Source organism: Pristiophorus japonicus, chromosome 3 (assembly GCF_044704955.1).
Source record: "Pristiophorus japonicus isolate sPriJap1 chromosome 3, sPriJap1.hap1, whole genome shotgun sequence".
NCBI classification, from domain to species: Eukaryota; Metazoa; Chordata; class Chondrichthyes; family Pristiophoridae; genus Pristiophorus; species Pristiophorus japonicus.
The window spans coordinates 223,995,718-224,020,127 of NC_091979.1; the positions used below are offsets into that span (position 1 = coordinate 223,995,718).

The following is a 24,410-nucleotide window of genomic DNA, read 5'->3' on the forward strand; positions in this document are numbered from 1 at the left end:
GCTTCCAGAAGTGAGGATACAAAGGTGAAGTTCAGGTTATATACCGTGCCCAGCACGAGTGTACCTATGACCCTAGGACCTCCGACAGTAGTGCCCCCCTGGTGATGGGCAGATCTTATGTACATACATTACATCATTCCCCCCCAGTTCTTGGCACAAGTCCATATTACAAGTTCAGACGGTCCGGAGCCCTTCGCTCCCTGGTTGACCATCTCAGTACAATCCCAGTGCTTTCTGAGTCTCTCACGACTTGGGGTTGGGCATTGACCACAGTGGGTTCTTCTGATGGCTGGACGTGAGTTGGTTGATTTTCCAACTGTTCCGGTTCGTCAGTGTGTCTTAGCTTGATTTGATCAATGTGTTTCCTGCACATCTGCCCATTCTTGAGCTTAACCATATACACCCAGTTACCCTCCTTATCCGTAACATTGCCGGGAGCCACTTGGGCCCTTGTCATTTACAGATATGTTGTGTGACACTGCAGCGCAGTCGTGCTACCACTGCTGGCGTTGACGTCGGGTTTCGACATGATCGTTAAGGTCAGGATGGACTCGACAGCCTGGTTTTGAGTCCTCTCCATCAATAGTTCTGCTAGCGGGGCCCCAGTGAGCGTGTGTGGCCTTGCCTTTTACCAGGCGTGACAGACGTGTCTGCAAGGAACAGCGAGCTACGCGTTTCAGGCTCTGCATCATGGTTTCAACTGCCCGCTCCGCTTGACCATTGGACGCGGTTTTGAATGGGGCTAACCTCATGTATTTTATGCCGTTGCATTTCATGAACTCTTGAAACTCCAGACTCGTGAAACACGGTCCATTGTCGCTGACAACAGTGTTTAACAGACCATGTGTGGCAAATATGGCTCTCAGGTTCTCAATGGTGGAAGTGCTGGATGACATGATGGATCACACATTCTATCTGTTGTGTATCTGTAAAGCATGCACTCCCATGTTCCACCACCGGGGAGCTCATCCCCTGAAGTCCCAAGGAATCCCAGCATCCCTTGGGAGCATGGTATATAAGCCAGCCCCGATGGCCTGTTCCTCACTCTGGAGTGTCTTATTAAAGACTGAGGTCACTGTTACTTTAACCTCCCTGTGTGCAGCCTCATCTGTGTTAGGAACACAATAACTGGTGATGACAATACGAATCCAAAACCAAGATGCAGCAAACTGTGGGCATCCTGGAGAAGTTCTCGGAGGGTGAGGACTAGGAAGCCTATGTCAAACGGCTAGACCTGTACTTTGTAGCCAACGAGTTGGACGGAGAAGAAAGCGCTGCAAAAAGGAGAGCGGTCCTCCTCACAGTCTGTGGGGCATCGACCTACAGCCTCATGAAGAATCTTCTGGCTCTGGTGAAACCCACAGATAAGTTGTATGAGGAGCTGTGTACACTGGTTTGGGAGCATCTTAACCCGAGGGAGAGCGTGCTGATGGCGAGATATTGGTTCTATACGTGCCAGCAATCTGAAGGTCAGGAAATGGCGAGCTACGTCGCCGAGCTAAGGCGACTTGCAGGACAATGTGAGTTTGATGGCTACCTGCAGCAAATGCTCAGAGACTTTTTTGTACTGGGCATTGGCCACGAGACCATCCTACGAAAACTTTTGACTGTAGAGACACCAACCCTCAGTAAGGCCATTGCGATAGCACAGGTGTTTATGTCCACCAGTGATAACACCAAACAAATCTCTCAGCAGACAAGTGCTAGCAATGTTCATAAATTAACTGGAAGTGTGTTTGTAAGCAGAAATGTACAGGGCAGAACCCACGAGTCTGCAACTGCCAGCAGGCATCAGGTGACCCAGATGACTCAGAGTCCCCAACAAAGGATGAATGCAAGGCAATTCACACCTTGTTGGTGTTGTGGAGGCTTTCATTCAGCCTATTCATGCCGCTTCAAAGGGTATGTTTGCAAGAGCTGTGGGACAATGGGGCACCTCCAACGAGCTTGAAAATGAGCTGCAAGCTCTGCAAAACCTGCTAACCACCAGGTGGCAGAGGAAGATCGGTCCATGGTGGATCAAAGCAATTTCGAGCCTTAGAGAGAGGAGGCAGATGCTGAAGTACACGGGGTGCACACACTTTCGACGAAATGTCCACCTATAATGCTAAACGTAAAATTGAATGGCTTACCCGTAGCCATGGAACTGGACATTGGCGCTAGCCAATCCATCAAGAGTAAAAAGATGTTTGAGAGACTGTGGTACAACAAGGCATTCAGACCAGCCCTGAGACACATCCACACGAAACTGAGAACTTACACCAAAGAGCTCATCACTGTCCTGGGCAGTGCCATGGTCAAGGTCACCTACGAGGGCATGGTGCACGAACTGCCACTCTGGATTGTCCCGGGCGATGGCTCCACATTGCTTGGAAGGAGCTGGCTGGGCAAAATCCGCTGGAACTGGGATGACATCCGAGTGCTATCACATGTCGATGAGGCCTCATGTACCCAAGTTCTTAACAAATTTCCTTCCCTTTTTGAGCCAGGCATTGGAAACTTTTCCGGGGCCAAGATACGGATCCACTTGGTCTCAGAGGCACGACCCATTCACCACAAGGCGTGAGCGATACCTCACATGATGAGGGAGAGAGTGGAAGTTGAGCTGATCAGGCTGCAACGCGAGGGCATCATCTCCCCAGTGGAATTCAGTGAGTGGGCCAGCCCGATTGTTCCAGTACTCAAACGTGATGGCACGGTCAGGATTTGCGGAGATTATAAAGTAACTATTAATCGTTTCTCGCTACAGGACCAATACCCACTACCTGAGGCAGACGACCTATTTGCGACGCTGACAGGAGGCAAGACGTTCAACAAGCTCGACCTGACTTCGGCCTACATGGCGCAGGAGCTGGTGGAGTTTTTGAAGGGCCTCACCTGCATCAACACGCAAAAGGGACTGTTCATCTACAACAGATGCCCGTTTTGAATTCGGTTGGCTGCAGCGATCTTCCAGAGAAACATGGAGAGCCTACTCAAGTCGGTGCCACACACGGTGGTCTTTCAGGACGACGTATTGGTCACGGGTCGGGACACCGCCGAGCACCTACAAAACCTGGAGGAGGTCCTCCAGCAACTGGATCGCATAGGCCTGCGGCTGAAGAGGTCGAAATATGTCTTCATGGCAACAGAAGTGGAATTTTTGGGGAGAAAGATCACGGTGGACGGCATTTAGCCCACAGACGCCAAGATAGAGCCTATCAGGAATGCGCCGAGGCCACAGAACATCGTTCCTGAGACTCCCCAACTATTTTGGTAGCCCCTACATGTGTTATTGCGCAAAGGTGAGAACTGGGTATGGGGAAAAAAACCAAGTAATTGCTTTTGAGAAAGCCAGAAACATTTTATGCTCCAACAAGCTGCTTGTATTGTTTAACCCGTGTAAAAGACTTGTGCTAGCATGTGATGCGTCGTCGTACGGAGTCGGGTGTGTATTACAACAAGCTAACGTTGCGGGGATTTGCAACCTGTCGCCTATGCTTCCAGGAGCTTGTCTAAGGCCGAGAGGGCCTACAGCATGATTGAGAAAGAGACATTAGCGTGTGTGTTCGGGGTAAATAAAATGCATCAGTACCTGTTTGGCCTCAAATTTGAGCTGGAAACCGATCACAAGCCCCTCACATCCCTGTTCGCTGAAAACAAGGGGATAAATACTAATGCCTCAGCCCGCATACAAAGGTGGGCACTTGGGCTATTAGCGTATAACTATAGCATCCACCACAGACCAGGCACCGAGAACTGTGCGGATGGTCTCAGTCGGCTACCATTGCCCACCACGGGGGTGGAAATGGCGCAGCCTGCAAACTTATTGATGGTGGCGCAGCCCGCAGATTTGTTGATGGTCATGGAAGCGTTTGAAAATGATAAATCACCTGTCACGGCCCGCCAGATTAGAACTTGGACCAGCCAAGATCCTCTGCTGTCCCTAGTACAAAACTGTGTAATGCATGGGAGCTGGGCCAGCATCCCCATTGAAATGCAAGAGCCAATCAAGCCTTTCCAGCGGCGAAAGGTCGAGCTGTCCATTCAGGCAGACTGCCTGTTGTGGGGTAACCGCGTAGTGCTACCCAAAAAGGGCGGGGAGACATTCATCTTGGATCTCCACAGCACACACCCGGGTATAGTAATGATGAAAGTGATAGCCAGATCCCATGTGTGGTGGCCCGGTATCGACTCTGACTTAGAGTCCTGTGTACTGCAATGCAGCGTATGTGCTCAGTTGAGCAACGCACCCAGGGAGGCACCACTAAGTTTGTGGTCCTGGCCCTCTAGATCCATGTCGACTATGTGGGCCCGTTTCTCAGTAAAATGTGCTTGGTGATGGTGGATGCTTTTTCAAAATGGATTGAATGTGAAATAATGTTGAGAAGCACTGCCACCGCCACCATTGAAAGCCTGAGAGCCATGTTTGCCACCCACGGCCTGCCTGACATACTGGTCAGTGACAACGGGCCATGTTTCACCAGTGCCGAATTTAAAGAATTCATGACCCGCAATGGGATCAAACATGTCACCTCGGCCCCGTTTAAACCAACCTCCAATAGGCAGGCAGGGCGGGCAGTACAAACCATCAACAGAGCCTTAAACGAGTCACAGAAGTCTCACTCCAAACCCATCTGTCCCGAGTACTGCTCAGCTACCGCACGAGACCCCACTCGCTCACAGGGGTGCCCCCGGCTGAGCTACTCATGAAAAGGACACTTAAAAACCAGACTCTCGCTGGTTCACCCCAACCTGCATGATCAGGTAGAGAGCAGGCGGCAGCAACAAAATGTAAACGATGGTTGAGCCACTGTGTCACGGGAAATTGATCTGAATGACTCTGGACATGGTCCCAAGTGGATCGTGGGCACGGTGATAACTAAAGAAGGGATAGGGTGTTTGTAGTCAAACTAGACAATGGACAAATTTGCAGAAAACACCTGGACCAAATGAGGCTGCAGTTCACAGACTGCCCAGAACAACCCACAGCAGACACCACCTTTTTCAAGCTCACAACACACACCCAAAGGATCAACGACACCACACCGGACCAGGAAATCGAACCCATCACGCCCAACAGCCCAGCAAGGCCAGGCTCACCTAGCAGCCCTGCAGGGCCAACAACACGCCAGCCCAGCGAGGGCACAGCCAACACACCAGAACAGACATTTGTACCGAGGCGGTCCACCAGAGAAAGAAAGGCTCCCGACCGCCTCACCTTGTAAATAGTTTTCACTTTGACTTTGGCGGGAAAGTGATGTTGTGTATCTGTAAAGTATGCACTCCCATGTTCCGTCACCAGGAAGCTCATCCCCTGAAGTCCCAAGGGATCCCAGCATCCTTTGGGAGCACTGTATATAAGCCTGCCCCTAAGGCCTGTTCCTCACTCTGGAATGTCTTAATAAAGACTGAGGTCACTGTTACTTTAACCTCCCTGTGTGCAGTCTCATCTGTGTTCAGAACACAATACTATCCATTTGGAGTATACATCCACCACCACAAAAAACATTTTACCGAGGAAGGGGCCCGCAAAGTCGATGTGGATTCTAGACCACGGTTTGGATGGCCATGACCATAGACTGAGCGAAACTTCCTTTGGCATTGCTTAACTGCATGCAAGTGCTGCACTGATGCACGCATGACTCTAAGTCCGAGTCAATGCCAGGCCACCAAACATGGGACCTGACGATGGCCTTCTTCATGACAATACCGGGACGTGTACTATGTAACTCCCGTACAAATCTCGCCCTGTCTTTCTTGGGCATTACAACACGATTAGCTCACAGTAAATACTTGGACCGGATGGAAAGCTCATTTTTGCGACGGCTGTACGGTTTGGTTTCATCACCATTTCCTTGGGGATGGTCGACCAGTCCCTGTTAAGAACACAACGTTTTACAACCGATAGGGTCCTGGCTGGTCTAGGTCCTAACTTGTTGAGCAGTGACAGGCGACCCTTCACTCTCAAAGGCCTCCATGACCATGAGTAGCTCTGCGGGCATTGGTGTTTCCACCTCTGGTGTGGGCAAGGGTTACCGGCTCAATGCATCAGCGCAGTTGTCAGTGCCTGGTATATAGCGAATGACAATCTTAGGCAGATAATGTTAGCGCCCCCCCTCTGGATGCTGGACGACGGGTTGGTATTGATACCTTCATGTTTCGAGAACAACGATATAAGCGGCTTGTGATCGGTTTTCCAGCTTGAAGCAAAGCCAAGCCCAAACAGGTACTGGTGCATTTTTTTTACCCCATAAACACATGCTAAAGCCTCTTTCTCTACCATGCCGTAGGCTCTTTCTGCCTTGGACAGGCTTCGAGATGCGTATGCAACTAGTTGTCATTTGCCTGACTCTGGAGTTGCTGGAGTATGCAGCCGACCCCATAGGATGATGCATCACAGGTCAAAACTAAATGCTTGCATGGGTCATATAGTACCAGTAGCTTGTGGGAACACAACAGATTTCTAGCCTTCTCAAAGGCTCTGTCTTGAAGTTCACCCCACACCCAGTCGTCTCCTTTCCTGAGCAGCTTGTGCAAAGGTTCTAATACTGTGCTCAATTTGGGTAAGAAGTTACCGAAGTAGTTGAGAAGACCCAGGAACGAATGCAGTTCCGTCACATTCTGGGGCCTGGGCGCATTTTTGATGGCCTCTGTTTTCGCGTCTGTAGGCCTGATTCCGTCTGCAGCAATCTTTCGTCCAAGGAATTCAACCTCTGGTGCCATGAAAACGCACTTCGAATGTTTCAGCCTGAGTCCCACTTTGTCCAGACAACGCAGAACCTCTTCCAGATTGTGCAGGTGCCCGGCGGTGTCACGACCTGTGACTAGGATGCCGTCTTGGAATACCCGGTCCTGTGGACTGATTTCAATAGGCTTTCCATGTTTCTCTTAAATATGGCCGAACGAATGCCAAAAGGGCACCTGTTGCAAATAAACAATCCTTTGTGCGTGTTGATGCATGTAAGTCTCTTTGATGATTCAACAAGTTCCTGTGTCATGTAGGCCGGCGTTAGATCCAATTTGGTGAACGGTTTTGCCCGGCTAGCGTTGCAAACAGGTCATCAGCTTTCGGTAGCGGGTACTGATCTTGTTTCGAAACTTGGTTGATCGTGACCTTGTAGTCTCCACAAATCCTGAACGTGCCATCGCTCTTTAACACCGGAACAATGGGACTGGCCCACTCATTAAATTCGACCAGTTAGATGACCCCCTTGCATTGTAGCCTGTCCAATTTGAGCTTGACCTTTTCTCTCATCATGTGCGGGACCACCCTGGCTTTGTGATGGATGGGCCTTGCATCTGGGCCTAGGTGTATCTGCACCTTGGCTCCCTTGAGCCGGGAATTGGCAGCTTCAAACAGTGAGGAAAATTTGCTCAGCACTTGACCACATAAATCATCCAACGCTGATGACAAAGCTTTGATATCGTACCATTTCCATTTTATTTTCTTGAGCCAACTCCTGCCGAATAACGATGGGCCGTTGCCCGGGTTAATCCATAATTGTAGATCATGAACCGCTCCCTTGTACGACATGCTTACTGCTGCACTACCGACCACTCGATCACTGGTATGAGCTCTTTGCTGTAGGTACACAACTTCTCATTTATCGGACTCAGCTTGGGTCTCTCTGCCTTGGTCTCCCACAGCTTTTCGAAAGTCCTCTAGCTCAGTATCGATTTACTCGCACCCGTGTCTAACTCCATGGATACTGGCACGCCGTTTAATTTTACCTCCATCATTATCGGTTGGCTCTTTGTTAGGAATGCATGCACGCTATACACTTCCTCCTCGGAACTCTCAAATGTCTCGGACTGCATCGCCAGATCCACGCTGAATTGATCATCATCCACGTGATGTGTCGCAGCTCGCTTGCTCCATTGCGGACACGTCCGCTGAAGATGCCCCGTCTTCGCACACCGTCTGCATACATACTGCCTGAAGTGGCACTGATGGGGTCGGTAATTGCCACCGCAACGCCAACATGTTGAGCTCGGATTTGCACCCGATGGCGGGCTTTGAGCGGCTCCTGGTCTTGCAGACACAATTGAGTATGCCCTGCCATGTGCAGCTCTGCCGGCCATCGATACAATTTTGTACACAGTACTTGCCGTGGAGTTCCTGTTTTGTCGTGATAACTGCTTTGTGCTTTTCTGCGTGGACATGCAAGCCTGGGCGATGGTGATGACCTTGCTGAGGTCCGGTGTCTCCGCAGCCAGCAGCTTATTTAAAGATCGCCTCGTGGTTGACCCCGACCACGAAAAAGTCACGCAGCATGTCTTCCAACGCAGGCCCAAATTTGCAAGGCCCTGTAAGACATCTCAGGTTGGCAACAAATGCCGCTACGTCCTGGCCTTCTGGACGAACGTGCGAATAGAAGTGATATCGGGATATGAGGATTCCTCCGTGGGTTTAATGTGTTCCCGAGCACACAGTAATTTGTACTCCTTTTCTGTAGGAAGAGTGGGTGAGAGCAGATTCTTGATGAGTGCATAGATGGTGGGGCCACAGACGGTGAGAAGAACTGCCCTACACTTCTCTGCATCCTCGTCTTTGTTTAGGTCGTTTGCCATGAAGTATTCGTCATGATGATCAGTGAAATCTCCCCAATCCTCTCCCTCATTGGAATTCTCGACAGATTCAACAGTACTCGATCGTGCTGTGCTCTCCATATTTTTGCCAGTTGTAGTGTATGAAATGATACAATGAACTCCGTACTGTGAGCCAGTGATTAGGTGTAACCTGGTCAGTCTTTAATGGCTTCCAGAAGTGAAGATACAAAGGTGAAGTTCAGGTTACCGGGCCCAGCACGAGTGTACCTATGACCCTAGGACCTCCGACGGTAGTGCTCCCTGGTGATGGGCAGACCTTATGTACATACATTACAGGCCTTACTACACATATTTAATAATTCATTAGGAAAAGGTGTAGTGACAGAGGACTGGCGGATAACTAACATAATACCTATATTTAAGAAGCGGGATAGAACATGTCCTGGGAATTATTGACCAATCAGCTTAACATCCGTGGTGGGAAAACTAATTGAATCCCTGCTAAAGGAGAAAATAGCAGAACATCGAGAAACCAAAAATATAATTGTTGTGTATGGACAAAGAGTCAGACTGAACACTGTGAGCTCAAAGTAAAGTGTGACCGTAGTCTTTTATTGCAGGTCTCCAGAGTGCCTCTCCAACCTGTGAAGCCACCTTAAATATCTGTGCTCCCAAGGGATTATGGGATCCCTTGGGGCGCCAGGAGATGAGCCCTCTGATGGCTATACAGAGTAAATAAAAGTTTACAGATATAACACCACCGCCCCCCACCCCCCAAAGTCAATAGTGTAACTATTTACAATGTGAGTCGATCTGGGGCCCTTCTTGCCCTGGTTGATCGTCTCGGTGTGAAAGCTGGTGTTGAATCATTTGTTGGGCCCTCGCTGGGCTGCTGTGCAGTGGCCTTGCTGGGCTGCCTGGTGTGTTGGGCCCTGCTGGGCTGCTCTGGATGATGGGTTCTGCTTCATGGTCAACCGTGGTGCCGGTTGCCACTGGTGTGTATGTTGGGGGATCAAAAAAGGTAGGGTCCAAGGTGGGTTGCTCAGGATAGTCCATGAATCTGAGTTTGATTTGGTCCAAGTGTTTCCAGTGAATGAGTCCATTTGAAAGTTTGACCCGAAACACCCTGTTCCCTTCTTTGGCTATGACAGTGCCGGGAAGCCACTTAGGACCTTGTCCATAATTTAATACAAACACAGGATCATTGATTTCAATCATGTGTGACACATTTGCGCTATCATGGTGTGCACTTTGTTGAAGCCACCTGCTCTCTACCTGTTCATGTAGATCGGGGTGAACTAACGAGAGCCTTGTCTTAAATGCTCTTTTCACGAGCAGTTCAGCAGGTGGGATCCCAGTGAGTGAGTGGGATCTCGTGCGGTAGCTAAGCAGGACTCGGGATAGGTGAGTCTGCAGTGAGCTTTCAGTTACCCTCTTCAAGCCTTGCTTGATGGTTTGCACTGCTCTCTCTGCCTGACCATTAGACGCTGGTTTAAATGGGGCAGATGCAACATGTTTGGTCCCGTTACGGGTCATGAATTCTTTGAACTCAGCACTGGTAAAACATGGCCCGTTGTCGCTCACCAGGACATCGGGTAGGCCGTGTGTGGCAAACATGGCCCGCAGGCTTTCAGTAGTGGCAGCGGACGTCCTAGCCGATATTATCTCACATTCAATCCACTTGGAGTACGTGTCTACAACCACAAGGAACACTTTACCCAAGAACGGGTCTGCATAGTTGATGTGTACCCTAGACCACGGTTTGGAGGGCCAAGACCATAAACTGAGCGGCGCCGCCCTGGGTATATTACTTAACTGCGAGCATGTATTACCTCTGTGAACACAGGACTCTGAGTGGGATCTGGCTTTCGCTTTCATCATTAAGATGCCTGGGTGGGTTCTGTGGAGGTCATTGATGAAGGTGTCTCTGCCCTTCTTGGAGACCACTACTCGATTGCCCCACAGAAGGCAGTCTGCCTGTATAGACATTTCATCTCTGCGCCGCTGGAATGGCTTTATCTCTTCCTGCATTTCCACTGGGACACTGGACCAGCTCCCGTGAAGCACACAGCTTTTGACTAGAGATAATAAGGGGTTCTGGCTTGTCCAGGTTTTGATCTGCCGGGCAGTGACGGGTGATTGCTCACTCTCAAATGCTTCCATAATCATGGCTAGATCTGCGGCCTGCGCCATTTCCACCCCCGTGGTGGGCAATGGCAGACTACTGAGAGCATCGGCGCAGTTTTCTGTGCCTGGACAGTGGCGGATGACGTAGTTGTATGCGGACAACGTGAGCGCCCATCTCTGGATGCGGGCCGATGAGTTGGCATTTATCCCTTTAGGGATATAAGTGGCTTATGGTCAGTTTCCAATTTGAATTTTAGCTCAAACAGGTATTGCTTCTTTACCCCATAGACACACGTTGATGCTTCTTTCTCAATCATGCTGTAGGCTCTCTCAGCCTTAGACAGACTTCTGGATGTATAAGCAACCGGTTGCAGTTTCCCGAAATCATTAGCTTGTTGCAATACACATATGACGACGCATCACATGCTAGTACCAAACGCTTACATGGATCATACAACACAAGCAATTTGTTTGAGCATAACACTTTTCTCGCTTTTACGAAGGCATTTTCTTGGCTTTTGCCCCAAACCCATTTGTCCCCTTTTCGTAGTAAGACATGCAGTGGTTCTAACAGTGTGCTGAGACCCGGTAAGAAGTTACCAAAGTAGTACAGGAGTCCCAGAAATGACCGCAGCTCCGTCACGGAGTGTTTTCGATTGCTTCTGTCTTCGCGTTGGTGGGCCTGATGCCGTCCGCTGCAATCCTCCTTCCCATGAACTCCACTTCAGGTGCCAGGAAAACGCACTTCGAGCGCTTTAACCTGAGCCTCACATGGTTGAGTCGACTAAGAACCTCCCTCCAGGTTCTGCAGATGTTCGACTGTGTTCTGACCTGTGACCAAGATAACGTCCTGGAAGGCCACAGTTTGCGGGACCGACTTCAGTAAACTTTCCATATTTCTCTGGAATATCGCCACCGTCGATTGGATTCCAAACGGGCCTCTGTTATAAACAAAAAGACCTTTGTGCATGTTGATGCAGGTGAGGGCCTTCGATGATTCCTCCAGTTGCTACGTCATGTAGGCTGATTTCAGATCCAGTTTCATGAACGTCTTTCCTTCTGCCAGCGTTGCCAAAAGGTCGCCGGCCTTCGGTAGTGGGTTTTGGTCCTGCAGGGAGAAACGATTGATAGTTACTTTGTAATTGCCACAGATTCTGACGGTACCATCTCCCTGGAGGACTGGGACGATAGGTCTGGCCCACTCGTCGAACTCGATCGGGGAAATGGTGCCCTTTCTTTGCAGCCGGTCTAGTTTGATCTATACCCTTTCTCTCATCATGTACAGTACTGCTCTTGCCTTGTGATAGATGGGTCGCGCCCCCAAAATTAGGTGGATCTGCACTTTTGTTCCTTGGAATTTCCTGATGCCTGGTTCGAACAGTGAAGGAAATTTGTTTAAGACCTGGGCACACGAAGTATCGTCAGCGGGCGATAGCGCTCGGACTTCATCCCAGTTCCAGCGTATCTTTCCCATCCAGCTCCCGTCTAGCAGCATGGGACCATCGCCCAGAGTGATAGCTTGTGCACCGCTCCATTGTAGGAAACCTTTACGGTAGCACTGCCGATTACAGGAATCAGTTCTTTCGTGCGAACTGAAGTTAAGACTGGCCTTGAGGCCTTGTTGCACCACAACCTTTCGAAAGTCTTTTTGCCCATGATGGACTGGCTCGTGCCAGTGTCCAGCTCCATTGACACCGGTAGTCCATTTAGTTCAACATTCAGCATTATCGGGGGACAATTCGTGGTGAATGTGTGCACGGCATGTATCTCTGCCTCTTCGATCTGAGGCTCTGGTTCATCATGATCCTCTGTGGATCTGTCCTCCTCTGCAACATGGTGGTTTGCAGGTTTAGCAGGCTTTGCAGCTCGCCTGCACACTCGTTGGAGGTGTCCCATTGTTCCACAGCCCTCGCAAACGTACTCTTTGAATCGGCATGAATGGAAACGATGATCACCCCGCAGAGCCAACAATGGCTTTGCATTCATCACCCTTGATGGTGGACTCTGAGTCATCTGCGGACGTGTAGCTGCAGGTATGTATGACTTGCCTTGTACGTTACGATTCGAAAACAACATCTGTTCACAGTACTTGTAGCAGCACTTGTGTGCTGAGAGATTTGCTTCATATTGTCACTGGTGTCAATGAATGCCTGGGCTATCGCTATGGCCTTACTCAAGGTTGGGGTCTCTACAGTCAAATGTTTGTGAAGTATGGTTTCGTGGCCAATGCCAAGTACGAAAAAGTCTCTGAGCATGTGCTTCAAATGTCCTTCAAATTCGCAATGTCCTGCAAGGTGTCTTAACTTGGCGACGTAACTCACCACTTTCTGGCCTTCAGACCTTTTGTAGGTGTAGAACCGGTACCTCGTCATCAGAATGCTTTCTTTCGGGTTCAAATGCTCTCGGAGCAGTGTGCACAAATCGTCGTATGATTTCTCCATGGGTTCCGCTGGAGTGAGCAGATTCTTCATGAGGCCATACGTTGGTGCCCCAGACGATGAGGAGGATCGCCTTTCGTTTGGCAGCGTTCTCTTCCACATCTAGCTCGTTGGCCATGTAATATTGGTCGAGTCACTCCAGAAAAGTTTTCCAATCATCTCCCTCTGAGAATTTCTCCAGGATGCCCACTGTTCTCTGCATCCTTGGGTTCACTATCTGTATCTCGTCGCCAGTTGTTGTGTAAGGAGAAAGAGTCAGACTGAACACTGTGAGCTCAAAGTAAACTGTGACCTTAGTCTTTTATTGCAGGTCTCCAGAGTGCCTCTCCAACCTGTGTAGCCTCCTTAAATACCTGTGTTTCCAAGTGATTATGGGATCCCTTGGGACTCCAGGGGATGAGCCCTCTGGTGGCTGTACAGAGTAAATACAAATACATACATAACAATAATAATATAGTCAGCGTGGCTTTCAAAAGGGAAAGTCTTGCTTGACCTATCTCATTGAATTTTTTGAAGCGTTTACAGAGAGAGTCGACAATGGTAATACATAGATGTAATTTAAGTAGATTTTCAAAAGGCCTTCGATAAAGTACCCCATAATAGACTGATGAAAAAGGTCAGAGAATGTGGAGTCAGGGGACAAGTAGCAGAAAGGATAGAGTCAGAGGAGCAATTTGGGGCGAGAGGGACCGGGGGAGTGAGAGGGACCGGCGAGAGGGGGGAGGGGGGGGCGAGCGGGACCGGTGAGAGGGGGGAGGGGGGGGCGAGAGGGACCGGGGAGGGGGGGGGGAGCGAGAGGGACCGGAGGGAGGCAGGGGGGGGGGGGGGTGGCGAGAGGGACCGGGGAGAGGGGGGCCAAAGGGACCGGGGAGAGGGGGAGGGGGGGGGCCAGAGGGACCGGGGAGAGGGGGGGTGAGCGAGAGGGACCGGCGGGAGGTGGGGGGGTGCGAGAGGGACTGGCGGGAGGGGGGGTGGGGGGCAAGAGGGACCGGGGAGAGGGGGGGGGGGTGAGAGGGGCCGGCAGGAGGGGGGGGGCGAGAGGGACCGGCGGGAGGCGGGAGGGGGGGATGGGGGGCGAGAGGGACCGGGGAGAGGGGGGGGGGAAGAGAGAGGGACCGGGGGGAGGGGGGGCCGAGAGGGACCAGGGAGAGGGGGGGGGGAGCGAGGGGGGAGGGGGGAACAAAAGGGACCGGGGGGAAGGGAGGGGAGCGAGAGGGACATGGGAGAGGGAGGGGGGCGAGAGGGACCGGGGGTAGGTGTTGAGGGACTGAGGTGGTGCAAGAGGGACTGCGGGGGGGCAAGAGGGACTAATGTGAATGAGACTACCAAGTGAGAGACTAAAGGAGTAAATAAGGCTTTATTACACCATTTATATTATTGCCTAACACTGGAAAATACTACAAACCATTTAAAAATACATCAAACTGTGGAGAACGATAAAGATCTGTGTAATATCAAACAAATCTGTCAGATCTGTGTCCAAACCGCCCATTTAAGATCCAGTAAGACCTGCTTTTTCAGGGCGGTATTAAGGTGTGGTGGTAAACGGATCTTAAATGATGAAACTTCCATTTTGGGCGGTAATAAATGGGTGCACAGTATCATATACTGCCCGACGGTAATGACTGGAATTTACTGCCGGGCGGTAAGTGGGCATTAAATGGGCGGTTTGAGAGGAAACTTGCATTTCCGGGCGGTAAATGGGGGGTTTGAGAGGAAACTCTAGCCCACATGTTTTGTCCCTCACACATCCTCTGTCACACTTTGTGTGTCAGACTTTGTTCTCACATTGTGTAACTCATGCAAATTCTTCAGCACATTTTCATTTGCTTCTTGAACTTTAATTTCATTCAACATACAGCAAACAGGAATAAAATGACCAATCAGCAATTTCAAAAAATGTCCTATAAAAAATTGCAGATAGCAAACAGCTATCAATAGCAAGGAGCAGTAGGTAACCAAATATTTTTTGAAAAATGTTACATACTGCCATCTTGACCTCTCGCTAACTTAGAACATTGTAAGAGAAATAAGGTTTGAGACATAATAGATGTAGAAATTACAAAATTTACAGCAGTGTCTGGTGTATTTACAATGTATTTACCTCTGTGAGAAGCCTTAGGTTCCTCTTGGCTATCATTCTGTTAGCTGAAGAGATGCAAGAAGATATTTCCCAGCGTGCACCTATCCGTCCAACTTGCAATTATTGATTGACAGCAAGCCTGTCCATTCAGAATGTACATCAAGACTTTCTGTATATAATCCCTCCTCATTTCCCCCCAATACCTGCTGGAGTAGCACTGACAGGGATAATAACAAGGAAGTCATTGTATGAAGCAGTGAAATTAACTGAAAATCTTTTTTTAATAAAATAAATTGACTAAACAAGATGAAGCAAGCAGGAACTCATTTTTTCTGATGTAGATTATAGGATTTTCAGAGTGATAATGAAACTTTCTATTTTGAATTTTGGTATTGTTTAATGTTTTTACTTTATAAGTATTTAAATGCATTTATTTTATGTCAGAACATAAAAATAAAAAGGGAAACCCAATAACTAATGTATAAACAGCAGAAATTCTAGAAGGACTGCACCATGATTCAAGTTTGGAGAAAGATACTGGATAAAAGTCCTGATTTTTGTTCAACATATAGGGGCCCAAGTGCTGCCCAAAGTGTCGCCGATGGCCCCCGAGGTACCGGACGGTACTTTGGGCGGGATATTCATGAAGAAGGTCCCTCGAAAGTTGGTGGGCGGCAAATGGAAGATGTACGCCGCCAATCTGGGTGACAGTGGGCGGGAGGTCTCATTCTCGGCGGCAGAGGCGCTTGCTGCCCAAGTGCCGCCGAGGATGGAGTCGGGCCCATGGAGGGTCGAAGACCTGAAAAAAAAACAACAGCAAAACATTTTAAAAGTATCCGAAGACCTTCAGGGGATCCCATCCAGGTAAGTCGCTGTTGGAAAAAAAGTATTAAAATGTTCACTTTTTTTCAGGTTCTTCATACTCACCGTCGGGGAGAGACCAGCCTCCAGCCAGCAGTCCACCCCCGTTCTGCTGCCGACTCCCGCCCACAAGAATCTGGGAGCTTGGCGGACGGGAGCTCAGTTGTGGCACTCGGCCGTCCGCTGACGTCAGCAGGCGCTTCCCGGCGGCTCTCTCCTCCTGCCCGCTCCAGGCCACCCCGAAAGTGGCGCAGGTCGGATCTTCAGGAGGAATGTCGGCGGGAGTGGGCCGTCGGCAGCAGCGAGCGGTGAGGTACTGAAAATTGGCCCCAGAGAAACACTAAATACTGTGCCGCAGATATTTTGGAAAGATGAGATGCAAATTAGCTTCATCAATTCTTATGTTTTACAAATTTTGTGCCTTTATAAAAACACACAACCTGAACAGAGAGACAGCAAAGGTAAAGAACATGCAGACATTTATTTGTGTGTGTGTGTGACATGTGATAGAACAAAATGATTTATTTATTATTTATTTATTTACAAGAAATTGTAAAGAAAATGCTATTTATTTTCTAGGACCAAAGAAAAGGCATTTAATTCTCTGGGAAGGTTTCTTATAAAAATTGTTTTTTTCCAGTTGAGAATTAAACCCTCTTCCACCTTTGCACCCAAGCACCATCCCCTTGCAACAGTATAACCTCTGACTTACTGTGAATAATATCACATAATACTATTATTTAATCATTGGATTGGTTGTACACAATTATATCAAATGACAAATGATTGTCCTCAACTGTTATATTTGATGTCACATATATATTGCTGTGCATTGCAAACTATCTGTACAAAGCCATCCCCTGCAAAATTTAAACCGTTTCTAACACAGTTCCATCCTGTTTAATATGCATCAAGCATTACTATGGCTGGAGTTTGAAAAAGTAAAGATCAATACACACAACTACTTCAGTATTATCCTTGGCTCAGTGGTAGCCCTTTTGCTTCTGAATCAGAATTATCTGAGTTCAAGCTACACGCCAGATAGACATAAAATATTCCACAACAGTATTTCCAGAAGAGTAGGGAAGTTTCCCTATTGCCTTTGCCAACATTTATCCCTCAACCAATATCACTGAACAGTTTACTAGGTCATTGATCTCATTGCTATTTGTGAGATTTTGCTGTGTGTAAATTGGCTGCCATGTTTATACACATTAAAACAGTGACTACTGTAAAGCACTTTGGAATATCCTGGGGTTGTGAAAGGTGTTATATTAGTGCAAATTGTATCTGTATTAATCCGGAAATTATATTGACTATTGTTTTGCAAAGGGAAGTTAAGAATTTATCTGCTGTATATATAATGTGGCTAGCGATTGGAGTACGGAAGCACGGAAGCAAATCCTTCATTGATTTAGGGCTTACGCCTTAAAATTAACTTGGAACCACATGGGCCCTCAAACATCTGTTACTTATGTAAGATCAAGTTAAGATGTAAGGAATAATGTTATGAGACTCTGCTGCTGCCACAGAACTTCATTAACAGTGACATGGACTGTAATGTTGTAACTTTATCTCTTAATATGTGCTTGTATCTAGTGAAGCTTCGTGCTGACAGTGGAATCTCGTGAAATTAATCCTGTAATATAATTCTAGCCCACCATCCATGTGAACAAATCATGTTCCTCTCATTGCTGGACCAATGCTGCCAATCACATTGGATTCCTTGCAAGAAACACAACAAATGTAACAGTTCCTACTCTCCAGAAAAATTCTAAAGATGCAATCATATGAACAGCATTAAATATAATTAACTTTTTCTAACATCTAATTGAAATCTAGCAATTAGATATATGTTTTGAGTTAACAGGTATATTATTTCCTTACTAGTTTGCTCTAATTTACTGATTATGTTTTGGTTATAACTGGAAAGAATAAACTGATTTAACTGATTTATGCAGTTATAGTTGTGCAATTTTTCTTACTTTTATCATTCAGAATGGCCTGAAGCTGAAAAGTACTCACATGCATTTGAGGAAAGTGCTGAAGTTTGCGACTTGGGTTCCAAACAGAAGATATCCCAGCTGAGCATAGGCGAAGAAAACAATGAAGAACATAATTGCAAAACCAAGAATGTCTTTAGCACATCGTGCCAGGGTTGAGGATAGCTGGGTCATCGTCTTATTAAAACTAATATACTTGAAGATCTGAGTAAAAGAAGAGAAATATTAAAAGATGCATATGTGAAGTCATCTTGAGACAATTGCAAGGGACATCCAGTTCTAACCCCTGTAAATATTTTAGATCAGTGAATGCATACTGCTGAAAGAACTAAAACTTGGACTATAGCAGTGAAGAGAATATTCCAAGAAATATTATTGTACAAAAAGGCCAACATGGAGGCAAGACCATCTAATTGTAGATTGAGCTTTAATCAGCTTACTTAGTTTCCTCATGAGCTTTGAACTCAAAAGTTCAAACAATATACACTGTGAAGTTACTCTTAACATGTGAAAAATCTGCAAAATCTATTCCTAACTTTTTTCAATAGCAAAGTTATACCCGGAATAAAGTACTTTAATGTATTTAATGACATAAATGGCTTAGGAGCGAGCAGTATCAAGCAGCAATGGCAGGTAAAATCCAGTTCCCCAATGGGAGCCTCAGTAATGGAGAACAAAATTAACAATATTCACAGCAGTCAACTAGATTAAATTGCTGTAGTAAAAATGGGAAGCTGGGGAAGCTATGACTAACACTGTGAATGGAATGTTCAGGGAAACCATTAGCATTGCTGTAAAGGAGCAAAAGCTACCAAAAGTGGCATTTATTGGCTACGTCAGCTGTTAGGGATCATGAATGATTTGCTAAAGAAAAGCAAACCTTCAGCACAGGAAACTGTTAATGAGCCTCCTTCAGGTCAGATTAAAATTGGCATCACAAGTAATCATTTAGCATATAAAGTTTGTTTCCTCTGAGGCCTAATGAGATGTGTCACCTGTAATCTATCCTTGTAAGGGTGCCAAGATCTGTGCATGACTTTCAAAATGCAAAGCAACCATTTAGCAGAGAAAACGGGATAGGATCTTTGTGTTAATAATGGTGGTGAGGTTAGGACAACAGTCATACTGCCATAGCCAGAAGCGTGAAGCCATATATGACTGTAGCACAGTGCATACTTGATAAAAGCTGTCTGTCCTTTCTTTACTGGAGAAGCCACCTTTTAATAGGAAGGAATTTCAATACATTAGTGGTCGGGTTGGGCAACAGTGCCTATTAATCCTCTATGAGGAAGCTTTAGGGGGTGCTGGGGTGGATGATCAGCCATGATCTTGTTGAATGGCAGTGCAGGCTCGAAGGGCCGAATGGCCTATTCCTGCACCTATTTTCTATGTTTCTATGTTTAAAGGGTAGTAAGCTTTGCAGGCTTTAGGTAGTGATGCTGAGATGGGATCGTTGGGTGATGGAGTTTGTGGAATGGCCAGTACGACACACTGTACCTTATGGGGCCTGCTTTGGAAAGGAGAATATTTCACAAACAGCAATGAACCAGACAGTCCCATCACTTCTTACACTCAACATTACATTGCTCTTGCACTGATGGGGCCTTCTGGTACACTCCATTGAAATGAGCATCAATCAAGCGCCAGATGTATCAAGAGCCACTCATACAACCTTAATTGTCCCTTGAAAAGCTGGCAGACGTGACCATTTTAGATTGAATGACTCATATGAACTCCTAGCTATTTAGATTTCATATCCATGATGCTCACATGAGCACCACATACCATTTCAACATTTGTGGAAACATATCTCTTTCTATTTATAAGTGCCATATCTTGGTCATGGTCCACGGACCTGCAGAGGGCTACATGGATAGAATCACACATTGCACCATGGGAAAGCCAACATTAAGAGAGAAAACTGCCTTTGCTTTTCCTTCTGCTGCTGTAAAAGGAAATGGAACTCGGTAGCTATGTTTGACAGAAAGGTATTTGTGGTATCCTTGATGACATGGTGCACTGTAGATTGGCTCAGGCCAGATCATACATTTCCCTAGAGAGCACTAGAAGGACGCTGCTAATTAGAAATTTAGGGGTCGAAATTCAGTACTGTCTGTGATTTTACTGACCGGCAATAATTACCGCCACCAACCGCAAAATTTAGTTTTTCTGCCTAAAGAGGGGATTGGAGTTGTAAATCAGGCATTACACGCTACTCTCGAGGCGGTAAATGGTGGTAAGTGGGGCAGTAACATCCAGACGATAACTGCATCACAGACATACTGGCGCCATCTGGATTCAATTCAGGCGGTGATAGGGCTTGGCATCGCCTCGTGCTTATCTTCGCTTCCTATGCACTCTTACTCAGAGGGGGCAGATTGTCAGCGCGCTCACCGGTTCTCCACCGCCGCCATGGATGCACTCCTTGATGCACTGGAGAGGTGACGTTAATTGCTGCGACTGAGATGGGCTGGAGGCCACAGCCACAGGCCTTTTGGAGATTATGGAGGGAAGTCGTTTCTGCTACAAACACAGTGCCCAGACAGCCATCCAATGTAGGAAGAAGTGGAACGATGATGATGGTGAGTATCTATTACATTAACCTGAGCATGCCATGCTCTGAGCTCAATATGCAGTCTCTCCTCAATCAGAATGTGTCTGACCGCATGCTGTACGTGGATGATCGCATTTGCAGCCTCACTTACTCCAAGGGCCTACATGCGCAGTCAACCTTTCTACTCCATTGTTGAGACCCACCCCTCATCTTGTTACATGCTCAGGCTTCATATATGTGTGGAAGACAGTAGCCTCACTATAACTGTTAGATGTTGGCCCCCTAATTCCAGCATTGCCACACCAAGTGCACGCAGCTATTCGAAATTACATTGACCTGTGAAGACCAGTAACATGTACTCAACTATGTAAGGCACTTCGGACAGACGGATAGAAGGGCACTAACCCTGATGTTCTGTTTACTCTTGCAGGCCAAGCTAGCGAATAACCGAAGGGAATAAATGCGGACTGGAGGAGGGGACCCTGACCTGCAACCCCTCAGAATGGTGGAGGAACGCGTCTCGGCCCTGGTGGGCACACAAGTGGGTGCAGTGTGGTCAGTGAGGCCGAGTTCCCTTGGGACAGTGACCGTATGTTGAGGACCTTTGCATCTTCCAGCAGGCCACTTAGCCCTGACACCATAATCCTTCACTACTTTCCATGATTGGCATTTCACAACGCCTTTTACATTCCTGCACCCCTCCCCTGCAGTTAACCACTCTTCTCTGGCTTTGTACTTTCAGATGATGAACCAGATGCCCAGCAACCTGTACATCAGCCACCCAGTGCTGACGATGGAGGAGAGGAGGAGGAAGTGGAGGACACCTCACTGGCAGTTAGTGATGAGGCAGCGGAATCAGAGAGTGAGGCCAGCACCTCAGTGGAGGAAGGCGTGGTCAGGGAGTTGGAGGCTCTGGGACCCAGTGGCCTGTGGCAACGCCACGGGGGAGGGAAAATCCAGGGGCCAGCTCCCTGGACGGTGAGTGTGTGCCTGAGTGATGCTCAGCAGCACTCTGATGAGGAGACCAAGTTGCAGGTTGACGCAGGACAATTATTGCGATCTGTTGGGTGCATTGGCAAGGATGCCCGAGAGTCTTGATGCACTTGCTGTGAGGATGCAGGAGTCCACCTCAACTTTTACACTTGCGTCCCTCCTTGGTAGATACCAATGGATGATGGACCATGGGGTCCCAGACATGTGGCTGATGTGGCAGTAGCCTTTGAACACTCGGCCAAAGCCACGCAAGGACTGCATTCTGTCATGTTGTCAGTGCGTGATTGCATCAATTAATTCAGTGCTTTGCTGCAGTCGCAGTCTGACCTATTGCAGAGTAAACTTGATGCCATGCAAACACTGACCACTGCCATTGTGTTTGGGGCCCCATCAGCCCATCGGGGAACTAATGGTGCCGAAGCAAGGCAGCGATCTGTGCTCACCCAGATTACTCCAAATACTCAGGCTTTGCCTCGGGGGAGTAGCAGCATGTCAGGCCTGATGGAATATGATGTCCTCTCTCAGGATTACATCATTCTGCCTTTGCACTTGCCACTCTCTGCAACCCATGTAGCCCAGAGTGCTGCCGCCTATGCTGAGGTGGTGCAGTCTGCAGCCGGGCCTTCTAGGGGACACGCTACTATGCCATCAGTTGTGTCAGCGGTGCAAACAGAGCAACTTTCAAGCAGCCTTGCTTCAGGCACTGAGACCCCATTGAGGAGGAACAATAGGCGTGGGGGCGGGGGGGGGAGGGGGGGAGAGGGAAGGGGTAGGAAATCACTGCGCAAAACACACTAAACAATTATGTGATAGTGGCCAGTTCACCACTTTCTGACCTTGTTGCAATTTGAAGGCATGTAAATAGTTGCACTTGGATGTGGGTGATGATGTTTGAAGGGGTCTTGTTTTATTAATACTTTGCTTTTAATTGCTTTTTGTTGTGCTTCTTTATGGCACACTATGGTTTTTGTAGTGAATAAACGTTATGTGAAATTGTCACATTCTTGTGATGCAATTTATATACACGGAAGCTTGGAGGGTGGTGCGCGATGTCTTCAGCACATTGCCAGGTGAATAAGCTGGCCATTTGACACCCCTTGCGTCATTCCCTGGAATCGAGGTACGATGAGTCTCTGATGAGCAGCCCTTAAAGCCACAACAGTGTCAGACTGTGGCTGAAGCTCCTCATCTTCCTTCTCATCGTCATCGTCCTTCTGAAGTTGAGCTGCCATCCTTGGTGGTAATGGCTCACCCCTCATGATGGCCAGGTTGAGCAGCATGCAGCACACAATGGTGAACATGGACACTCTATCAGGTGAGTACTGAAATGCCCCTCCAGAGTGGTCAAGGCAGCAGAAATGCTACTTCAGAACCACGATAGTTTGCTCTATAGAGGTCCTGGCTGCGGCATGGCTGTGATTATAGCGCTGCTCGGCAGGAGTGGTGGGATTGCGGAGGGGTGTCATCAACCAGCTGGCGAGACCATATCCTTTGTCGCCGATGAGCCAGCCACGCTCTTCATGTGGTGGCTGGAACCGTCGTGGCAAACTGCTCTCCCGCAGGATGAAGGCATTGTGGCAGCTGCCAGGATAGCGTGCATTGACACCGAGGATTATCTGTCTGTGGTCGCACACCAACCGGACGTTGAGGGAATGGTAGCCCTTGCGATTACGAAACACCTCTCCATTGTGGGGCGAGGCCGGCAATACCGTATGTATACAATCAATGGCCCCCTGAACCATGGGGAAGCCCGCTATCCTGGCGAAGCCACGGGAGCACTCATCCTGGTTCTCCCTGGACATGCTGAACTTTACGTAGTTCATTCATCTGCTGTAGAGAGCGTCGGTCACCTGCCGAATGAAGCAATGTACTGCAAACTGCGAGATGTTGCATATATCGCCTACAGGAGCTTGGAAAGACCTGATAGCATAAGTTCAGTGCTACTTTCACTTTCACTGGCACTGTCAGTGAGGTCCTGGTGCCGATGTCAGCTTCGAGGTCTGTGTACAGGAGGTGGCAGAGCTCGGTGACCACCTCCACAGCCTTTTTATGCACTGCTCCTCGGACATATCAAGGTAAGAGTAATGCGCACGGTAAACCCTGCACATCTAAGGCCTCTTGCCCTGATGTCTGCGACCTTTCTTCTGGCGTGGACCCACATTGGCCATAACCTGTCTGTGTAGCCGACGTCTTCGCCACAGGACGACGTAGTGTGCCAGCACTGCCCCTATTAAGTTGCAGAAGGTAACAACGAGATGTTATTCGCCAATGTATCTGACCTGGAACCCAGCAATGTTGCCGAAATGGTAGTAGTCAAGCTGAGTAGTCACCAGCCACAGCACGCCAACACCTATGCACTGTGCTAGGAGAAACACAGAACTCACCGCGACCTCTGTGTCCTGGCTGCAACTCTGGTTAAATACCGCCCGGCATCGTAAGTTTGACTTGTGAATGCATACTTTTTGTGGCATGTTCCTTGCCAGCCGGTAAGTGAGGCGCAAAAGCGGAATTTCACGTGACCGGCACCAGCGAGGCGTTGAACGCTTATTGACGTCATGACTTCCATAGCGATAGTAGGCAAGATGGTAATTCTTTGCGTCGCTGAAAAAACTCAACGGAATTTCCCAGCAGGCGGCAACATCGCCTAAAGCCAGTGCTCAGCCGTTTGCACCCATTTACCGCCTCTCCTCAGCTGTATCGGCTGGCAGTAGCAATTGAATTTAGGAACATAAGAACATAAGAAATAAGAGCAGGAGTAAGCCATACGCCTCTCGAGCCTGTTCCACCATTCAATACGATCATGGCCGATCCGATCATGG

The 24,410-nt window shown here is 48.3% G+C and overlaps 1 protein-coding gene across 1 annotated transcript in view; it reads right to left on the bottom strand.

Moving 5' to 3' along the window:
• Nucleotides 1–24,410, bottom strand: part of LOC139255296 (polycystin-2-like protein 1) — a 231,024-nt gene that overhangs the window by 72,576 nt on the left and 134,038 nt on the right. Inside the window, exon 8 of the mRNA XM_070873897.1 lies at nt 18,067–18,248. Coding sequence (XP_070729998.1) covers nt 18,067–18,248 — 182 coding nt within the window. The remainder of the gene's footprint in view (nt 1–18,066; nt 18,249–24,410) is intronic.